General features: G+C 49.9%; 1 protein-coding gene and 4 non-coding genes across 5 annotated transcripts; 2 read left to right on the top strand and 3 right to left on the bottom strand.

Annotated features, from left to right (window-relative positions):
• Positions 1-3,353: 3,353 nt before the first annotated feature.
• TRNAR-CCU (transfer RNA arginine (anticodon CCU)) lies at positions 3,354-3,426 on the bottom strand. Its single transcript has one exon. It is a non-coding gene; the product is annotated as a tRNA-Arg (tRNA).
• Positions 3,427-3,920: 494 nt separating this feature from the next.
• On the top strand, positions 3,921-3,993 carry TRNAR-UCG (transfer RNA arginine (anticodon UCG)). Its single transcript has one exon. It is a non-coding gene; the product is annotated as a tRNA-Arg (tRNA).
• A 357-nt stretch (positions 3,994-4,350) lies between these two features.
• Positions 4,351-4,423, top strand: TRNAR-CCU (transfer RNA arginine (anticodon CCU)). The gene has a single exon. It is a non-coding gene; the product is annotated as a tRNA-Arg (tRNA).
• Positions 4,424-4,913: 490 nt separating this feature from the next.
• TRNAR-CCU (transfer RNA arginine (anticodon CCU)) lies at positions 4,914-4,986 on the bottom strand. The gene has a single exon. It is a non-coding gene; the product is annotated as a tRNA-Arg (tRNA).
• A 2,803-nt stretch (positions 4,987-7,789) lies between these two features.
• Positions 7,790-14,810, bottom strand: MRPL58 (mitochondrial ribosomal protein L58). The gene is made up of 6 exons (XM_063081173.1): positions 14,597-14,810; positions 11,764-11,800; positions 9,289-9,348; positions 8,673-8,755; positions 8,411-8,580; positions 7,790-8,139 (listed from the first exon to the last, which is right to left on the bottom strand). Exons 1-6 carry the CDS (start codon positions 14,780-14,782, stop codon positions 8,055-8,057), a joined length of 621 nt encoding a protein of 206 aa, XP_062937243.1. The 5' UTR covers positions 14,783-14,810; the 3' UTR covers positions 7,790-8,054.
• Positions 14,811-18,117: the final 3,307 nt, after the last annotated feature.

Here is an 18,117-nt window from a genome sequence, read left to right as displayed (position 1 = left end):
AAGCAGAAACTAAAATTAGTAGAATGAAAAAATGGACAGATACTGGGGAAAAAAAACCAGGTACTTGGAGACCCTGCAGGCATAATTCAACCTGAGATAACCAGCTTTAAACTCTTCTTCCCTGCATGGGGTGTGGCACCACCATCTCACCTGAATTCTGGGACATCATCTCCTCTCCTGGGCTTTTTCCTCTGCCCAGTCAAGCACCGCCTCCCACAGAGTCCATTTCCTGAACATCTGTTTTACTTTCCTCCTCTGGTGCCACTGCTATCGCCTCTGTTCCGGCCTTGGTAATTTCCTCCTCAAACCATTATGTCTCATCCTACGCGGTCTCCCTGACTCTACTTTTACCCCCTCCAATCCATTCTGCATATTGCTGCCAAGATGAGCTTTTCAAAAAGCAAATAAATATGGTCATTTTACTCCTCTGCTTACAACCTTCCCCTAGCTTCCCACTGTCCACAAAGTCAAACACAATCTCTTGAACCACAGCCTGCAAGGCTTTGGGGCTCTCCTGGTACACTGTTCTCCAGCCCGCCCCATTATAGCCACAAATTGCTAACAACACTTCCCACTCCACCATTACCACAGGGCATTTGCAATTCTGTCTCCTGCTAGGTTAGAAAGATCTAGAGGCTTCTAGAATTCTTTGTTAAGTGCCAGCACTAATCCTTAGTCATATTGATATTCCTCAGGACCTTAGTGTTTTGCTTGGCATTTAGAAGAGCCTTAATATAAATTCATTAGAAGGAAAGAGAAGATGTGTAGAATGAAATGTGAGCATTTAGAGCTCACATCTAGCTAGGAGAATATCACACATAAACCTTGAATAATGGGCAAACTAGTTTATTAGTCAATGACGATCACAACTTACCCTATAAATCATACTGTGTCCCAGGCATTGTTCTAATCACTTTACATAAATATCACCTCATTTGCTCCTCACAACAACCCTATGGAGTAGGTAGGGTATCAGCCTCTGAAAAAGTTTGGAGGTGACAGGATTGTCAGTGATGCTGTTCTCTGCCCAGAAGCCTCTTCTTCTTCTTCTTCTTCTTCTTCTTCTTCTTCTCCTTCTCCTCCTCCTCCTCCTCCTCCTCCTCCTCCTCCTCCTCCTCCTCCTCCTCCTCCTCCTCCTCCTCCTCCTCCTCCTCCTCCTCCTCCTCCTCCTCCTCCTCCTCCTCCTCCTCCTCCTCCTCCTCCTCCTTCTTCTTCTTCCTTCTTCTTCTTCTTCTTCTTCTTCTTCTTCTTCTTCTTCTTCCTCTTCCTCTTCCTCTTCCTCTTCCTCTTCCTCTTCTTCCTCTTCCTCTTCCTCTTCTTCCTCTTCCTCTTCCTCTTCTTCTTCTTTTTTTTTTTTGTTAGCTGGCTGGTATGGGGATCTGAATTCTTGACCCTGGTGTTACCAACACCTGGAAGCTTCTCCTTTTTATGTGGTTGACCCCTTTCCATAATTTAGGGCTGGACCAAATGTTCCTTCTCTGACTACTCAATTAATAGCCTCTCATCACCCTCTTTATTTTGAAAACGTCTTGTTTATTAGTTTACTTGTTTACTGTCCTCCCTCATTAGAGTGTAAGATCCATGGAGGCCGGGACTAGACGACGGTTTCTGGGGAACAGAAGCCCGAAGCCAGAAAAGAACAGTGGCTCCAGGGGTCTGGGCTGGGGACATACTGTGGCAGCCAGCTGTGTGGCAGGGCTTGGAAGCCCGAGCGAGCTGAAAGGTAGCACCCGGGCTGGCGCTGGCCGGTTGGCTCATTCGGATAACTGCAAGGTCAAGGGTTTGGATCCCCCTTCCCGGCCAGCCTCCAAAAGCAAAAGTTGCATCCCTGCTGACTGGTTTGGGGTGGAGAGAACAAGGATCAGTCTGGATGGCCCCGGAGAAGGGAAAGGAGGAGTCTGTTCCAAACTTACTTTTAAATTTACAGTAGTTTAGGGCTAGCCCGTGGCTCACTCGGGAGAGTGTGGTGCTGATAACACCAAGGCCACAGGTTCGGATCCCATATAGGGATGGCTGGTTAGCTCACTTGGGAGAGCATGGTGCTGACGACACCAAGTCAAGGGTTAAGATCCCCTTACCGGGCATCTTTAAAAAAAAAGTAAATAAAATAAATTTACAGTAGTTCTAAAACTCTGAGTCAAGGACTTAACGAGAATCTGATGGAACGATACAGCCTCTCCTCAAGTAAATGTAGTATCTCCAAAATGTTATACATAATATGAAGTATTCATTCTGGAAAGCCCACCCATCGCTCATCAGGAGCTAAGGTCTTCAGACTAAAAAGAAAAAAAAAAAAAAAAAAAATCCCTGGCCAGAATAGTACACTTAAAAAAAATAAACATTTTAGTAAAGGGTAATACATATATATATACAGGCAAGCGAGAGTATCCTAAGTGCATATCTCTGATTTTTCACAGGGGACACACCCGGTCCCCCACCCCAGGGGGACAGTCCACGCCCCTCCCCTCCCATCCGTCACCCCTCACCTCAGCGTCGTAGTGGGGCTCTGCGTGTATGGCGGTTTCTGTAACTCTGAATGCCAGGTCAACTTAAGGGATGCGCCAGGTGTCTTCCCTTTGACCCCCACACCTACTCTGCCCCCCTGCCCCGGGGCCCTGACTTGTCTAGGGGCCTCAACAGGCCCCCTGCCACGTGCGCCGTGGGAGGACGGGGGGCAGGAGGAGGGTGACGGGGGGCTGTTCACTGCCTCGCTCCCTCCCTGACACACCAGGTCGCTGCGGGCCCTCTGCGGGGTCTCGACCTAAAGTCACCGCTCCTGCGGGGCGGCCCTCTGCACAACCAGGTTCCAGGCGCCGCTTCCTCCCCGGGCCCCTGCAGGCCTGGCGAGGGCCGTGGCTCCCAGCTGGCGTTCGTCTGGTCCTCACGTGTCCTCACCTGTGCCCCTTCTAAAGAGGCTCCTTTAGACGCTCCCCGGGTTGCCCAGTGGAGCGTGACATCCTCCCCCTGCCGGGCTGGTGCAGGAGACCGGTGTGTGCTGTCCCCGTGTCCTGCCTGGCGCGCTGCTTGGCCCGGATGTGGACGGAGCCAGCCGGCGACACACCCGACCCCACTGCCCTCGGGCGAGGTCCCGACGTTTTCCCTGCCCTTTAACTTTGTCGTGACGGGCTCCCAGGCAGCACGCTCGATGTCATCTGCTGTGGGGTGGCAGCTTGCAGAGCACTTTCACCACGCGAGTGTGGATGTTGAGTTCGTTCTCGGTGCAAGAATAGGCAAATTGCAACCGAGACATGCTCAAAACGTAGCTAAGGGCTATCAGAAAGAAAAAAAAAGTGCCGATGGCTTTTGTTCTCCACTTTTTATAGAGTAAAAGAGCCTCACGTGACTACACGGCCCACCCCAGATGGGACTCGAACCCACAATCCCTGGCTTAGGAGGCCAGTGCCTTATCCATTAGGCCACTGGGGCTTCGCGCAAACGGCGCCCGATCACATGCTTCTTAAACTGTGTCGCCGCGTGTTGCGTAATGACGTCACCACCGAAAGCGCCCAGGTGCAAAACCCGATTGGATGTGCGCCAGACTTCCCAGCCCCGGGTCCCGAGAGCCGCCGCCCAGGGAGAGGCCGAGGGCCTTTCTGTGTCTAAAACAAGTGCCGGGGCTGGATTTGCTGTGGGGATTAAAATGGTCCGTGCACGAAGGGACTCAACGCCCCAGTCTCCTGACCCGAGAACAAGCACCGTCGTCATTCGGCCACTCGGCCACTTCACACGGCCGCCCTCGCCGTGAGACCTATTTGGCCATCAGCGGCCACACCAACGGCGACGCGGTCCGCAGTCACACCGCGGTCGGCCTCCGTCGCGCCCGTGCCCACGCTGCGGCGTCCGCTCCCGCTGGAATGGCTGGCGCCGCCGCCTGCGAGCGACAGCACCTAGGCCACTCTCCAGGGCCCTCCAGGCGTCATGACCGCGTGGCCTAACGGATAAGGCGTCTGACTTCGGATCAGAAGATTGAGGGTTCGAGTCCCTTCGTGGTCGGCCTCCGTTTTGGGCCAGTGGCCCGTGGCCCCGGCGGCGCAGCACTCCTCTCCAGCGTCGTCGTCGGGTTCGTTCTTCCTCCCGACTTGTCCCCTTGGCCGGTCCTGCGCGCTCCGCTCTGCTCCATCAGCCGCTCAGCGCTGGCCTCCCGGGGAGCTCCTCCTCTGCGTGTTGTGCACACCCGCAGACGCCCCTGTCCCTGCGGGTCACCGCCCAGTCGCCTCGCCTGGAACTCTTGGCCTCGCGTAGCCACGTGGAGACGCGCCCGGCCGGCGGCCCATCCCGTTGTTCAGCTGCCTCTCCGGGCACGTGGCGGGACGCGCTATGGCGGACCACGTGGGGCCGGCGCTTTACCGCGCCCCAGTGGCCTAATGGATAAGGCACTGGCCTCCTAAGCCAGGGATTGTGGGTTCGAGTCCCACCTGGGGTGACGAGCAGGGCAACTTTTGGTGCCAGGAGCGCGCGGCTTGGGCACTTCCCCCTCCTGCCGCTGGCTGCCCTGGCTGCGGCGCTCCCGCCTTCTCTTTAGGGGCCCCCTGTTTGCAAGCAGGGTATCTGCATGTCATTTGTCTCTGGCTCCGAGTGTGAGTGTCGTCAGCGTCGACATTATCCTCTTGGGCTCCCGGGCTGCCCCGCCAGCCGGAGCTGGGGTGTCTTGAAACCCCCTGTGACCGTAAAACTCCACGTAAATTCTGCCCTCGATCTTGATATGTGAGGTTGGACGAGTTCGGGGTGCCCACCAGGGCAAAAGCTGGCCGTTCATTCAACTGACTTGGCGATGCGTCGCGCACACTCTTGGTCTTTAATGCGGAGGTGGCAGATACCCTCCAAAACTCGGTGCATGCGGCAAGTGGAACCGGAGGTCGGAGTCGATGTCAGAGTCTTTGGTTGAGAAGGGGAAATCCAAAAAGAAGCGCCTTTACCCCAGGTGGGACTCGAACCCACAATCCCTGGCTTAGGAGGCCAGTGCCTTATCCATTAGGCCACTGGGGCTTGTGGCCGAGGACTTGTTGTCTCTTCTTCTAATGGGTATTCCGGCCCCTTTCTCCTAAGGGAAGCTTAGATGTGTGTCCATCGAGCGGACTCTGTTGGCGGGGTCCTGTGCCCAGGGTGCACACGGAAAACACTGCCAACCGTTAGTCCAGGGATTCTGGCAGCTGAATCGGTTGTTGTGAAGTCCCATCTGTCTGAGATCCAAGACACGTGTGGAAATTCACTCAGTACAAGGTGAGTCCTTGGGGAAGCCGGTAGGACTAATGAAGGGTCCACTCTGAAATGTCAACAATTGAAAAACACAACCCAAAGGTGACAGAGGACCTGCAGGGAAGTTTATTCTCTTGATTCTCTCCTCTCTTGGGCACTGCTCCTCGGGAAGACCAGCTTGGATCCCGGCATAGGGATCCTCCACCTTCTTGGGCACCTGTGTCATTGCCAGCAGGCCAAATGGGGCGGCTGGTGGTGTTTGCTCCAGTCTGACCCAGGGGCCCAGCCCTCAGCTCTTTTTTTTTTTTAAAGATTGGGCTCCAAGGTCAAGGGATAAATAAAGGATGGGCTCTACTTTCTACCCCTCAGCCTGTTTTGTTTCTTTACCTCTCTCTCCCCTCCTGTGTATCTCAAGTACTTCTCCAGCTCCCTTCACATGCCACCAATGTTTTCAGAGGTCCTGTCGGGCCCAGCACTAAGCTCCAGGGTCAATCCACAGGGATGCCTTCTCTGCTTTCCTACCATCCCCCTAACCAGACCCAGCTCTAACTTGCCTCACTCCTCAGCTGCTCTGATCTGTTTCCAAGACTTCACTTGTCCCCCACAATCCTGGATCTCCCAGCTCCGGTGCTCCATTCCCTCTCCTGGGCATTGCTGCCAGGCACTCCTCCTCAGGGCCTGCAGGCAAAGCCACACTTATCCCACCATCCTCCTAAGCCTGCTTCCATTCATGACTTTCCATCACCCCACATCCCACCCCAGCTCCCATACCACCTAGGCCAATTTTCTGTCCCCATAATCCTCCGGCATCTGGCATTTCCTCTCTATCCTCATTGCCACTGCCCTCGTTCCAGGATGGGTCCCTGACTGCTCACATAGGGCAGTTGGCCAACCCATGCCCACTTCCTACAGTCTTTCTTCGTCCTATCGTGGGCAGGTCCCTGACAGCTTCTGTAGGGGTAAAGTCTAAATGTCTTGGCTCTTGCATTGAAGGCCTTTCTAGATGTGGATCCCACTCAGTGGGGCAGAATCAGCTTTCACAGCTCCTTGTCCCGTGGGTTGCAGCCAAACTGGGCTATAAAGCATGGCTAACATTCCTGAGTACTTGCTCAATGTCATTAACCACTTATTTACTTAAATTCCACAATAACCCTAAGAAGTAGGCGCTAATAACAACATCCTGAGTTTATAGATGGGGAAACTAAGGTTCAGAGAGGTTAAGTAATTTGCCCAAGGTGTCACAGCTGGGGGTGGTAGATGGGCAGGTGCTGATGCTGGGCAGTCTGGCTTCAGAGACCATTCTCTCAAAAACAAGAGTTCACTGTAGGAAGGCTGTGGAGTTGTCCACACATTCCTAGCCTTGCCCTTGGCCACCCCTGGAGCCTCAGGGGACATGTCTTACCTTGCTTGCCTAGCCAGCTCTTCCTCTCCTTTGGACCGTTTCAGCACTTTGAATATACCTTCCCTGACCCTCCAGCTGCAACTAGGTGCTTCTCTGCCTCCCACAATCTACTGAGATCTTTGTCATTTACCATGCTTTGGGTGATGTTACTGTAACAGGAATCCATTTTTCTCCTCACTTTTATCATTGCCTGATCGAATGTCGATTCTCTGGAAGACAGGACTTTGTTTTGTTCACTGCTGATTCCTCTCCACCTCGCCCATGCCTGGCATTCAGTAAGTGCTTGTTGAGTTACTGAATGAACTAGTGAACGTGGCACGTCCTGCATGTGAGACTCTGTCCCCTACTAGGTTCTGAGTCCTTTGAGGATGGGGACCACATCTTCCACATCTTTTGTATTTTGCAAAAGTTATTTATGAATGACTTTTTATTTTCCCCCTTGTTAGAATCACATGAATGATGAGGTCCTTGCTCACATAAAGTGTATATATTACTACAGTTCATTACCTCGCATGTAGAGCATCACGATGCAGTATTTGTCAAGTGAGAGAACTAGATCAAAATAATATAGAACATTCTAAGAAATCTGTACATGCCAGAGTACCTACTACTGTTATGCCAGCTTGGGTGCTCTTCCCTCTACCCAGAGGATTGCAAAAATCTCTTTCCAGTTCCATCTCACTCTTCCTGCCTATAAAAACCCACTGCCTAATCCAGTATTTAATACTCTATGATCCTCACGGGCTCCCTATTACCTATGTTTTTTAAAATCTAAATTCCTTAGCTTGAATTCAAGGCTGCCTGCCATCAAGCCTCTGTCTCTCTCTCCAGGCTCACCTCCCACGATTTCTCTGTATGAATCTGCCATTCAGTACCATGTACTGGCTTCCTCGTGTCCTCCTCCACCCCCACCTCTTTTCTGTCTCCTGTATTCATAGCTCCCTTCAAATGGCATGTCCTTCTCCCCTGTCTACTGATTAAAATCCTATTGCTTTTCCAAGGCCCAGCTCAACTGTCTCAGCCCTCCTACCTGACTGTGTGTTCCTTAAGGGCAGACACCGGAACACCTTCCTGTCCACCCCATGCTGTGATAAATAATCAGTGCCAAGTCAGTAACTGTGAGGCAGATTTCAATTAAGACAAAAGGTAGGAATTCTGTTCTGAAGCATTCTGAGTGAGAAGAGAAGCCTACTGAGTTTAGAATTTTATTTCAGCTAATACATTAGATGGACACTTAAGTTTTGACAACATGGTGCTTGCCTATAAAGACCTTTGCAACCAGTGCCTGCAGCCCTCATTCCAAATGAACACACTGTGACAGCTCCAATGTTATAGACAAGCATTAACAGCAAAAAAAAAAAAAAAAAAAAAAATTTCCTTATGGTGTTAAAGGTCTCTGAGCTGTAGCTGCCCCAACACCCTGAAGGGTGGTCTTTGCTGGCTGTAGAAGGTGATTTCAGTCCATATCAACCCTTCTGCTTGTCTTTATGGCAGAATTTATTCTCTTTTGTCTCAGCCTTTCCCGATTCATGTTCTCTATCCTGAAAACAAAAAGACCACAGTTAGGCCGAGATGCCAACCAGTGCTTTTCGAAGTGGTGAGAGGAGCAGGAAGCTCTGTGGGAGGCACAGCAGCCAAATCAGCAGTGCCAGCTTGAGAACCTCTCTATTCCAGGCCAGAGTCCGCTCCCCTCCCTGGAGCTTTTCCACTTGTTTGTTAGGAGGTCTCAGATTTTTCTCTGCCTCCTTCATTACCTGTGCAGCCTTTCATCCACACAAATCAGTTTAGAGCAGCCTAGGCATGTTCTGGTACCTGATTCGTTGAAGTTTGACATCTTCTTTGGATGGCTCCTTGGATGTCTGACTGGCCTCAGCGATCATGTCTCGAATTTTCTGAAGGCAATCTGCCAGATTCCGGAACTGATAGCGGCTGCTTTCAGAAGTGAGTATCAACTCTCCTGACCTGTTGATCTTGTTTTTATGCTGCAGAGAACAAAGGGAAAACCAGAGTCCCACAGAGTAAAGGTTTAAAAGCCAGTGAGGAATTTATAGGAAAAGAAAGGCCTGGTGGTTACCGTGATGGCAATCTTCTGCCTCACGGGCTCTGCAATCCAGTCGGCGGTTGCCAAATGGAACCTGACTTCAGCCTTGGAATTCACTGTGGATGAAAGAGAGCAGGGAGCATGGGTCACTAAGACTCTCAGGAAGGCTCAGCACCCAGGTGACCAGTGACTGTCCTGAAACAAATGGATGCCAGATACCCAAACATGCATGTTGCAGCCTATGTCAAAGTTGGCCATGGATCAAGCCCGCAAAGATAGCGAGGCACCTTTGGACAAAAATAGACCTAACTAAATGTCCAGTGCTTCTCTTACAGTTTTACTGGGTACTGAAAGGAATGGGGGAATGGGTTTCATGAGAATGAAGGATACCTGTTCTTGGAGCTGGTTGCCAACTCACACTGTGATTTCTCTTTGTTTAGGCTCACAAGCCAATCCTAGTCCTAGCAGCCCACAGCTGAGAGTCTGAGAATCAGACCACATTCAAAAGAATAAAGAGGATTATTATAAGCTGGTGGTATTTGAGCTTCTGCTGAAAAATCCCTTTATTCCACATGAACATTAACACAGAGCTCCTCAAACCCACCTCCCAGCTGAATTTTACAGCAAAAGAAGACAAAGTGCCCTGTACCTTTGTTAACATTCTGCCCCCCAGGACCACTACTCCGACAATAAGATATCGTCAAGCGATCTGTAAAACATAAGAACGAACACACACACACACACACACACACGATTATCCTATGGCAAAATATGCAAACCGCTAATTTACTATCCACATAACTATCCCTATTACACGTCTCTTTCAATGACATATATAGATCAAGAAAGTTGGAGGTTATTTACAGATGTCAAAATTAAAATCAGAAGCAAGTGACTTCCCCAAGGTCACACAGACAGCTGAGAAAAATTATGAGCCGGCTGTCTGCTTCTGGTCCAGTATATTCAACCAGATCCTGCTGCCCTAGCTTTTTGCAGTTTGTTTTGTTTATTTGTTTTAAAGCAAGGGCTCTTTCAAAAGCTCAAACTAAGAGACAGACTTAGTTTAATGTATTTTGAAACATGGTGGATGTGTTATCCCAATCAGCTGTAAGCTCCAACAGGGCAGGACTGTGTCTAACACATTGTGTGTTCACTGTGTGTTTCCAGGGCCTAGCTCATGGTCAGTGTTATAAATGATCTGGGGGAAAAAAAAAAAAAAAAAAAAGTACTGAGGCTGGCTGGTTAGCTGAGTTGGTTACAATGCAGTGTTATAACACCACAGTCAAGGGTTCAGTTCCCTGTACCACGCACCAAAAAAAACCAAAACCAAAACCAACAAAAACTCCATCTGAAGTTGAAAGCCCTAGTTTTGAACACCAGCTTAGCTACTAACTGACCATGTGCTCTTGGCAAAGTCCCATTGCTTCTCTGGGTCTCGGGGTTTTTTTTGTTTTTTTTTTTAAAAAACGATGACTAGTAAGGGGATCCCAATCCTTAACTTGGTGGTGTCAGCACCACGCTCTCCCTAGTGAGCTAACCGGCCATCTCTATATAGGGATCCGAACCCGTGGCCTTGGTGTTATCAGTACCACACTCTCTCAAGTGAGCCACAGGCCGGCCCCTAGTTTTGTTTATTCTTATTTTATTTTTATTTTTATTTTTGGCAGCCAGCCAGTCCAGTCTAGTATTGAACCCTGGACCTTGGTGTTATCAGTACCGCACTCTAACCAACTGAGCTAACTGGCCAACCCATTTTGTTTTTAATCTGCAAAATGAAGTTTCTTCCTTCCATTCTTAGAATTAATAAAAAGCAGCCTTGTAATGTCTGAGGAAAGTAGAGGAGGCATGGTAGTGAGAAAATTTCTGAAGACTTGATGGTGAACTGCAAGAAGTCTGGTTGGCAATGGTGGCACCATGTTGGCAGAGAGCAGGCAGTGGCGACACATCTCAGGACTGCTTCTGAGAGGCTTTCTTCTTTTTGAAAAATCAAATTACATCCTTTTTCTGAATAGGTAATAAACACACATGGTACTGTAGGGCAACAGTTCTACTATGGTGTCCTGGCAACCCTGCATGTAACCACGCAGGCCATGTGGGCAAGCTGAGCCTAAGTCTTCACAGGAACAGACCGCTTTGTGATTCTGCCAGAATATGAGAGCATGGGAGGCTGAGGGGAGCTGCTACCAGGCCATGCCCAGCACCTGCCTATCTCCTCTGCAAATGCACGCCTATTAAGGCACAGCTGCAAGCTATGAAACCACCTTGCTGCAGCCTGGCATCAGTTCCTCAGCCAAAGGGTGTCCTGTCCTTGCGTTGTAGTCAACTGGCCTCTGTTTCAGTGTCACCCTGAGCAAGGGCCACAGGGAGCCAGCACCTTTGGCTACTCTTCCTTTCCCTGTCTATGGAAGTTATAAACTCTCTGAATCCAAAAAGGGCTACTTGTTTCTTTACAGACCACACCTGTTAGGCCTTATCTATGCTTGACAGGTATAGAATTCTACAGTTACACAAATGGTTTACATGGAGAAGTCTCCCACTCTTGACCCCCTGTCACCAGGTTCATCTTTTCCCTCTACTCCCCAAGGCAGTCACTGTACCCAGGTTTTTCTACATCCTTTCAGATATAGGATATGGATATACAGAAATATATGTATATATAGATATAGATATACAGAAATATGTGTTTCATATATATAAATATTATAAATATACTATCAAGGGTTCGGGTCCCTTACTGCCCAGCTACCAAAAAACCCCCACAAAATTGTAGCTTATATACTCTCCTGCACCTTCTTTTCTTCCCAGAATAATCAGTCCATCTATTATAAACACTGTTCTGTGTCAGAAGCACATCAAGAGCTGTCTGTTCATGTGGCATATTGCATAGTACTCCGTGAGTGGCTACACCATCGTTTATTAGTGATTCTAAACAATTCTGCAAAGATTCCACTTTTGCACACCCAGAGACAGTTTCTTTACTTCAATTGGGATGGAGAGATCTGGAAGGAACACCTGGTATGGGGATCTGAACTCTTCACCTTGGTGTTATAACACCAGGCTCTAACCAAGTAAGTGAGTTAACCGGCCGGCCCCTGACTGATTTTAATAAAACAAAATTACTTACCTAGAGGGATGTCATTGTTGGCTTGCTTTGCATCATCCTGTAATGTAATGTACACAATGTTAAGCAAGTATTACCTGCTGGATGACTCCTAACTAGCCCAGGACAACAAAAGAAATGATGTAAAAAGCCACAACACAAACGTAATACATTACTATTTTCAGGTCCCCAGCAAAATCATCATATCAGGATAACGGAAAAAGCATCCCCAACGCTGGAAGTACCACCTCAGAAACACTCTTCTAGGAAAATGGAACTGACATCTCAACCTTCCCCGGCCTGGCCTTAGCTAGTGTCCTGACTCCCAGGAGTGGGGCAGGGATGTCACAGTACACATGCACCAGGGAGACTCCAAAGCAACACGTTCTGCCAATTCGGAGCAACAAGCCTGGTGGGCCACCCTGTTCCTTCTGGGACCAAAGGAGGCTCGCACTGTGAGGTGGTCTGCATTGAACCGTGAGGCACATCTGCCCTGAGGGTTCGTGTTAAACTGAACTCCTCCCCCCAGGACTTCTCACCTACGGGTCTCTCCCAGCTCTGTTCCTCCCACAGCAATGCCCTTCAGCCTTAAATCCTCCTGTCTGCAAGGCCCAGCACAAACACCCCTTCTGAGGCTTTTCTGGCCTTTCAAGCTCAAAGCACCTTCATCTCTACCCCCTCTGCATCTCTTCATCCTTTTTATCTTAGAAGTGTTCGGGGGTGAAATCCTCCTCCTACTCCACCTCTCCGCAGCACTGAAGACTGGGGACCACACCTGCTTCCTGAAGCCTGTCCTTCCCTTTCCTCTGAACTGTCCTCTGCAGGTTTCCTCTTCCTCCCTTATGTCTCATTCTCACTGTCGTTTGCCAGCTCTTTGCAACCTTTACACACTGTCGTGACCCTGAAATCCTTTCTTCTCTCTCTCTCCTCTTTCCCTAGAACACTTCATCCATCCATGCTGCTGAAAATGTCATTTATGTTGATGACTCCCAATGTTCTGGCTCAAACTCAAACCTCTTTTCCTCAACTCCAGACCCATATACCCAGCTTCTATTTGATGTATTCTCTCAGGTGCCTAATGGATGCCTCAAACCTTAAGCCTCCTCTCAGAGGACTTTCATTACTAACAATCTGAGTAGCCCCTGGCATTCTCTCTCTCACAGCACCCTGGTCTATTCATTACATTACTTCTCATTACCTGAAGTTTTCCCCATTTGTTTATTGTCTGCTCCTTCCACTAGAATGTAAGCTCCATGAAGCAGGGATCCCATCTCTTTTGTTTATTATGACTATATCTGCTATGCTTGAAACAGTAGGTACACAATAAACTTTTTGTGGAATGAATGAATGAATGAATAGACAAACAAATGAATGTTATTGCCACTGTGTAGGGTAAATGCTGGACTGAGCTCTATTCTCCCTCCCTGTGCATACCACAGTTCCCCCTCTCCTCCTGGGAAACTACCCCTGGCCAAGGTCATTACCCAAGGAAAGACATGTTCCTTTAAGACAAACGGAAGACTGGAGAATGCAGAGACCCTAAGTAAATTAGCATACTGGTGCTAAAACACGCTGGCACCAGGAGAGTAGCAAGTAGATTAACCTATGTACTCAGCCAGATCTTCCATGCACTCTGAGTTATGTGAACTGAGTGAGGGTCTATGTGTAAACAAGCAGATGATTTATACCCCTACTTTGATTTGTTCACTATATAACTGTTGTATGTACCCCATGGCAGCATGGATATCTAGCTGGCCGGCTGTGACTCCCATAAGTCTAATAAACTGATGTCTGTACCTATTGAAATACTGGGTGAGTTTTTTGGAAGAGGCAAACACTATGCAAGTGCCCTCTCAGATTTGGGGTTCCTGTGATACACACTGCCTCATCTCAATTAATGACAACTCAATCTTTCCATTGCTCAAGGCCCTGGACTTTAATTCCTCTCATTTCTCATATCCAATCCATTAGCCAAATCCTGTAAACTTTCCCTTCAAAATATGCCTAGGATCTGACCAATTCTCATGACTCCTTCACTTCCACCCTGCTTAGCAGCTCTTGCCTGTATTATTGCTGTCTAATTCGTTTCCATCCTGCAGTCTGTTCTCCATAAGGCTCTATGAGAGTGAACCATATAAAACTAAGTAGGGTCATCCCGTTCTTCTGCCTTGAACCCTCCAATCGGTCTCCATTGTGTTCAGAGGAAAGGCTAGAGGTCAGTAAGCATCACCGTTGGGGCTTTCCCCATCTATGTCTTTCTTTAGTTTCACCTCTTCTGACTCCCCTGCTCCGCCACGCCAGTAAAACACACTGCTGCCCAACGTTGTTGCTGTTCCCTCTGCCTGGGATGCTCACCTCCCCACTATCTTCATGGCTCGCTGTTTTGGCCTGATGTAGTAGTGCCTGCACAAAGCAGGCTAAATAAATTCATCCTGATGGAACGAACGAGAAGCCCTGTTTTCTCAGGCGTGCTGGGGTTACTAGAGGCAAGGACAGCGTAACGTTCCAAAAGGTGGCAAACAACTTGGCAGCCTCCGGCCTTTGTTGTCCACCTTGGAAGGCCAGAATGACCATATTTTCCCTCGGGATAAGAATTTGGGCCTGAGAGCTGGAAAACGAACGAGGAAAAGCTGGCCTCTAAAGAAGCACACCCAACCGGTACTTCTCGGCTCTCGCTCATCCCTAGCCACAACCGGTGCCACGACCCTCCTGCAGGCCAAGCCCCGGGTTGCTCGGACAACCAGCCCCGTCCCGCGGCGACTGTCACGCTCCACGCCAGGCCAACGGGGCCCCTACTTCCTGAACCCACCCAGAAGCGGGAGGAACCGCCCCTTCCGTCCTGCCCTTCCCGGCTCACCGGGACCCTCCAGGCGGTGTCCGAGCCCTTGGACTCGGGGTAGAGCTTGTCCAGGCTGTAGATGCTCTGGAAGGCGGTGCCATCCACCTGCTTGTGCAGAGCCCGGCGAGGGCAGCGCGCGGAAGGCGAGAGCAGCCGGACCCCGGATTGGCTCAGGCCCCAGCGCAGGAACCAGGCAGCCGCCATGTTCGGGTCTAGGGGCCGCTTCCGGCGGGCGCTCCCTCCCTGCGGTCCGCGAGCTCGCGCCGCCCTCGGGACTTTTGTTCCGCGCCGCACCAGGGACCGGCCGGGCGGAGGCGGTCGGTCGCCTCCGGGAGGCTTGGTCGCCGTGGGGAAGGCGGTGGCCGGACAGCGAGCTCCCGAGGAAGGCTCATAGTGAAAGAACCCCCGGATCGCGTGTCCCCCAGACACCCCACTTCTCTCCCTTTCAGAGGCCGCTCCGTCCGCCTGCACCGCCCGACGCCCAAATCGAACATCAGTGAAGCCTGTTTCATCCCGCCCCGCGCTCCCCGTCCCCCTCACCCTGCTCTTCTTTTTTATATATTTTATTTTATTCTATTTATTTCATCACATTTGGCGGCTGGCCAGTACAGTAATTGATCCCTGGACCTTGTTGTTATCAGCACCACGCTCTAACCAACTGACCTAACCAGCCAGCCTCTTTAAAAAAAAATCCCTTTGTAACCACTCAATCTTTATTTATTTATTTTTATTTTAAGAAGATGACCAGTAAGGGGATCTTAACTCTTGACTTGGTGTTGTCAGCACCACGTTCTCCCGAGTGAGCAAACCGGCCATCCCTATATAGGGATCTGAACTCGTGGCCTTGGTGTTATCAGCACCACACTCTCCTGAGTGAGCCGCGGGCAGGCGGGTGACCACTCAGTCTTATCTGTGTAATTTAATTGCCTGTCTCCTAGCCAGAATGTAAGCTCTAGTAGGGCTCAGGCTCACCGCTGTAGCCCAAGCACCCAGAGCATGGCACATTGTGGGCACCCCATAAATATCGATAAAATGAATTCTGTGGGCATGCGTTTTTGAAAGTTGGGTTCTGGTAGAGCTAAGTATTAGGAACTCGGGCTCTTTTCACCAGGCGGCCGGTAAGCAAATCCCCTATCCCCTGTGTGTGTGCAAGTGATGGCTTATACCCAACGCTGCAGAACAAATACTAGATGGGAGGAGAGGGAGGCAGGTCACAGAAAGAAATGTTTCCAAAACTGGAGCCCCACCCCCTGTCTTTATGGAGCATGATGGTGGTTTCCTCCAGCCAGGAAGTCAGGGGAGACTGGAGAGGTAGGTAAAGAATTCAGAGAACTTACAGGCTAAGCAGAGCCCCTTATTGAGCTGCAAGGCATGAACTCCAGAATTGAAAAGTTCTAATTCTGCAAAAAGTTCAAAGCAGAGCAAACATATGAAAACAGCTAACCCTTAGTGAAATTACTTTGTTGAGAGGCAGTGTGACAAATGAAAACAGAGCTCAATAAATGTTGATAATTAGCATTAATACTAGTGGTTGTTTCTTAATGAAGAGTTCTATTTTTAGGAAAAAGCATAATTACCTAGAAAAATATACCCTCCCGGGATGCTGGCTGATTGAAACAGGAGATTGTCATAAAATCAAGCCTTTACCATCTCAGCATCATTGACATGACAAAGTCTCTGTGGGGGAATAAATCACTTTCTGGCCATGGCTTTGTAAACAAACTAGGAAGGGGATGGCAACTGACACACTCCTTTCAGGCTCTAGGCTGGAAGGAGAGTCTCCTGGGTCCCTCCTTGACTGGCTTAGTCCCAAGACCTCAGAGGGAATAGAGGCATCTCCATGGTGACTGGAATAAGCTGCTCAGAGGAGCGAGGCCAGGCACTCAGGTTGAGGGCTAAGGGATTCTGAATAATGAAGTCAGAACCATTCCATGGCATCATTGCCATGAGGCTGGGCTTCAGCCCTGTGCCTGACCCAGAGCAATAGGAAAAGCAAGCTGCAGGTTTCCATGGCCCCAAATAAACACAGCCTGCTCAGGCCATCTGGTGGCCTGGATTCTGGGAGAGGAGGGAGGGTGAGGAGAGAATGAGACAAGCTGCCCTGGGGTGGAGAGAAGAGCAGCTGGCGAGCTCCTCTCACCTGCTGCTGTGGTGAACCGTCCAGATTGGGGGCCCTTTTGGGAGAAACAGGCCAGAGAGGGGCTACCTGTTCCCCTAAAAAGTAGCCTTCTTCCCATCCTTGGTCCTCCTTAAGCTGAGATAGTGCTTCAGGAAGGGGACATTCATTAGGGACAGAGGAAAGAAGGGAAGAAAAAATAAGGGATCACCAAGCCATTCCTGGCAGCCAAGCAGCTTGTGATACCAGCCCTTCTCTCTGGACTGTGAGTCTGGGGTACCATTCTCATGCAGGGGATCCATAGGATTTCCGTTTCATCTTCTCTGGAGTGCCTTGGGTCAGACAGGCTCTTAAAACTCAGCGTTATGTGGAGGTAGGGAATACGCAGTGAGCCATGGGGGAATTGACCAGGCCTGAGTTGGAATATTTCTATGTGACCTTGAATTACTAACTAATTCTAAACCTCTATAACCTCATCAGTAAAGTAGATTTTATAGCTGCCTCCTAAAGTTCTTGAGGGTATCGAGCACATGTAAAGCACTGGTTAAGCAACAAAAATTAGCTGCTACTAAGGAACACTAAGTGCATATAGGTTTCTTGAAGGATCTTTTTCTTTCAGAGACCTGATGACTGTTACCTTTGTTTTCTCTGCAGCAGTGGGGTGGGGAATCCAGTCTGACCAGCTCTACTCCAGACCCTTCCCTTCTTCCCTGAGGGGACTGGCAGCACAGAGCATGCTTCCTGGCAGGAGTCGGTGGGCAAAGCTACCCCTTTGTCCTGGGAGCTACTTCCTTCACTACGGACTCTTATCTGCCAGGTCCTTGGAACACGGAGCCATCCCCTGTTCTTTTGGCCCAGCGTTTGCAGGGAGGGCTGCTTCCCCTCACCACAGGGGCAAGGGTACCAGAGAGGGGCAGTGTGAAAGCTGAGGGAGAGTAGGGTGGCTGGATACAGGCCACAGATAGCTTCCTTTGCTTCTCAGGTGTGACTGCTCCGTGTGTTGACCACCATGTGCTCTCCATCCTGTTGGAGACAGGTGACATCTGGACGGGAAATCTGACAGCCCAACTTGCATGCTGTTGAGCTGAGGTAACAAGCATAGAGACCACCATTTGGGGGTCCAGCTCTGGGCTCCCACACCAGACCTTCCTCCCCTCCAGGGTCTGAGAGAGGTTGCTCCCAGCTCCTTCAGGAACCTGGGGGAAACTTCCACAGCCCCAGCTGGTCTCCTAATCCATCTTCCAAGGAAGCCTGGAAGCTCTTCCACAGACAAAGGTGGTGTGGGCTTGTGGGACTGGGGTCCACAGAGCTGCATTTTCTGTCTGGAAATGGGAGAGTGGAGATGGTGGCAAGAAACTGACCCCCCAAGATTCAGGTGCATTTTCTTCTTCGACTTCTTTTTTTTTTTTAAAGATGACTAGTA

Source organism: Cynocephalus volans, chromosome 16, assembly GCF_027409185.1.
Source record: "Cynocephalus volans isolate mCynVol1 chromosome 16, mCynVol1.pri, whole genome shotgun sequence".
Lineage (NCBI taxonomy): Eukaryota > Metazoa > Chordata > Mammalia > Dermoptera > Cynocephalidae > Cynocephalus > Cynocephalus volans.
This window is presented reverse-complemented; position numbering and strand designations above follow the sequence as displayed.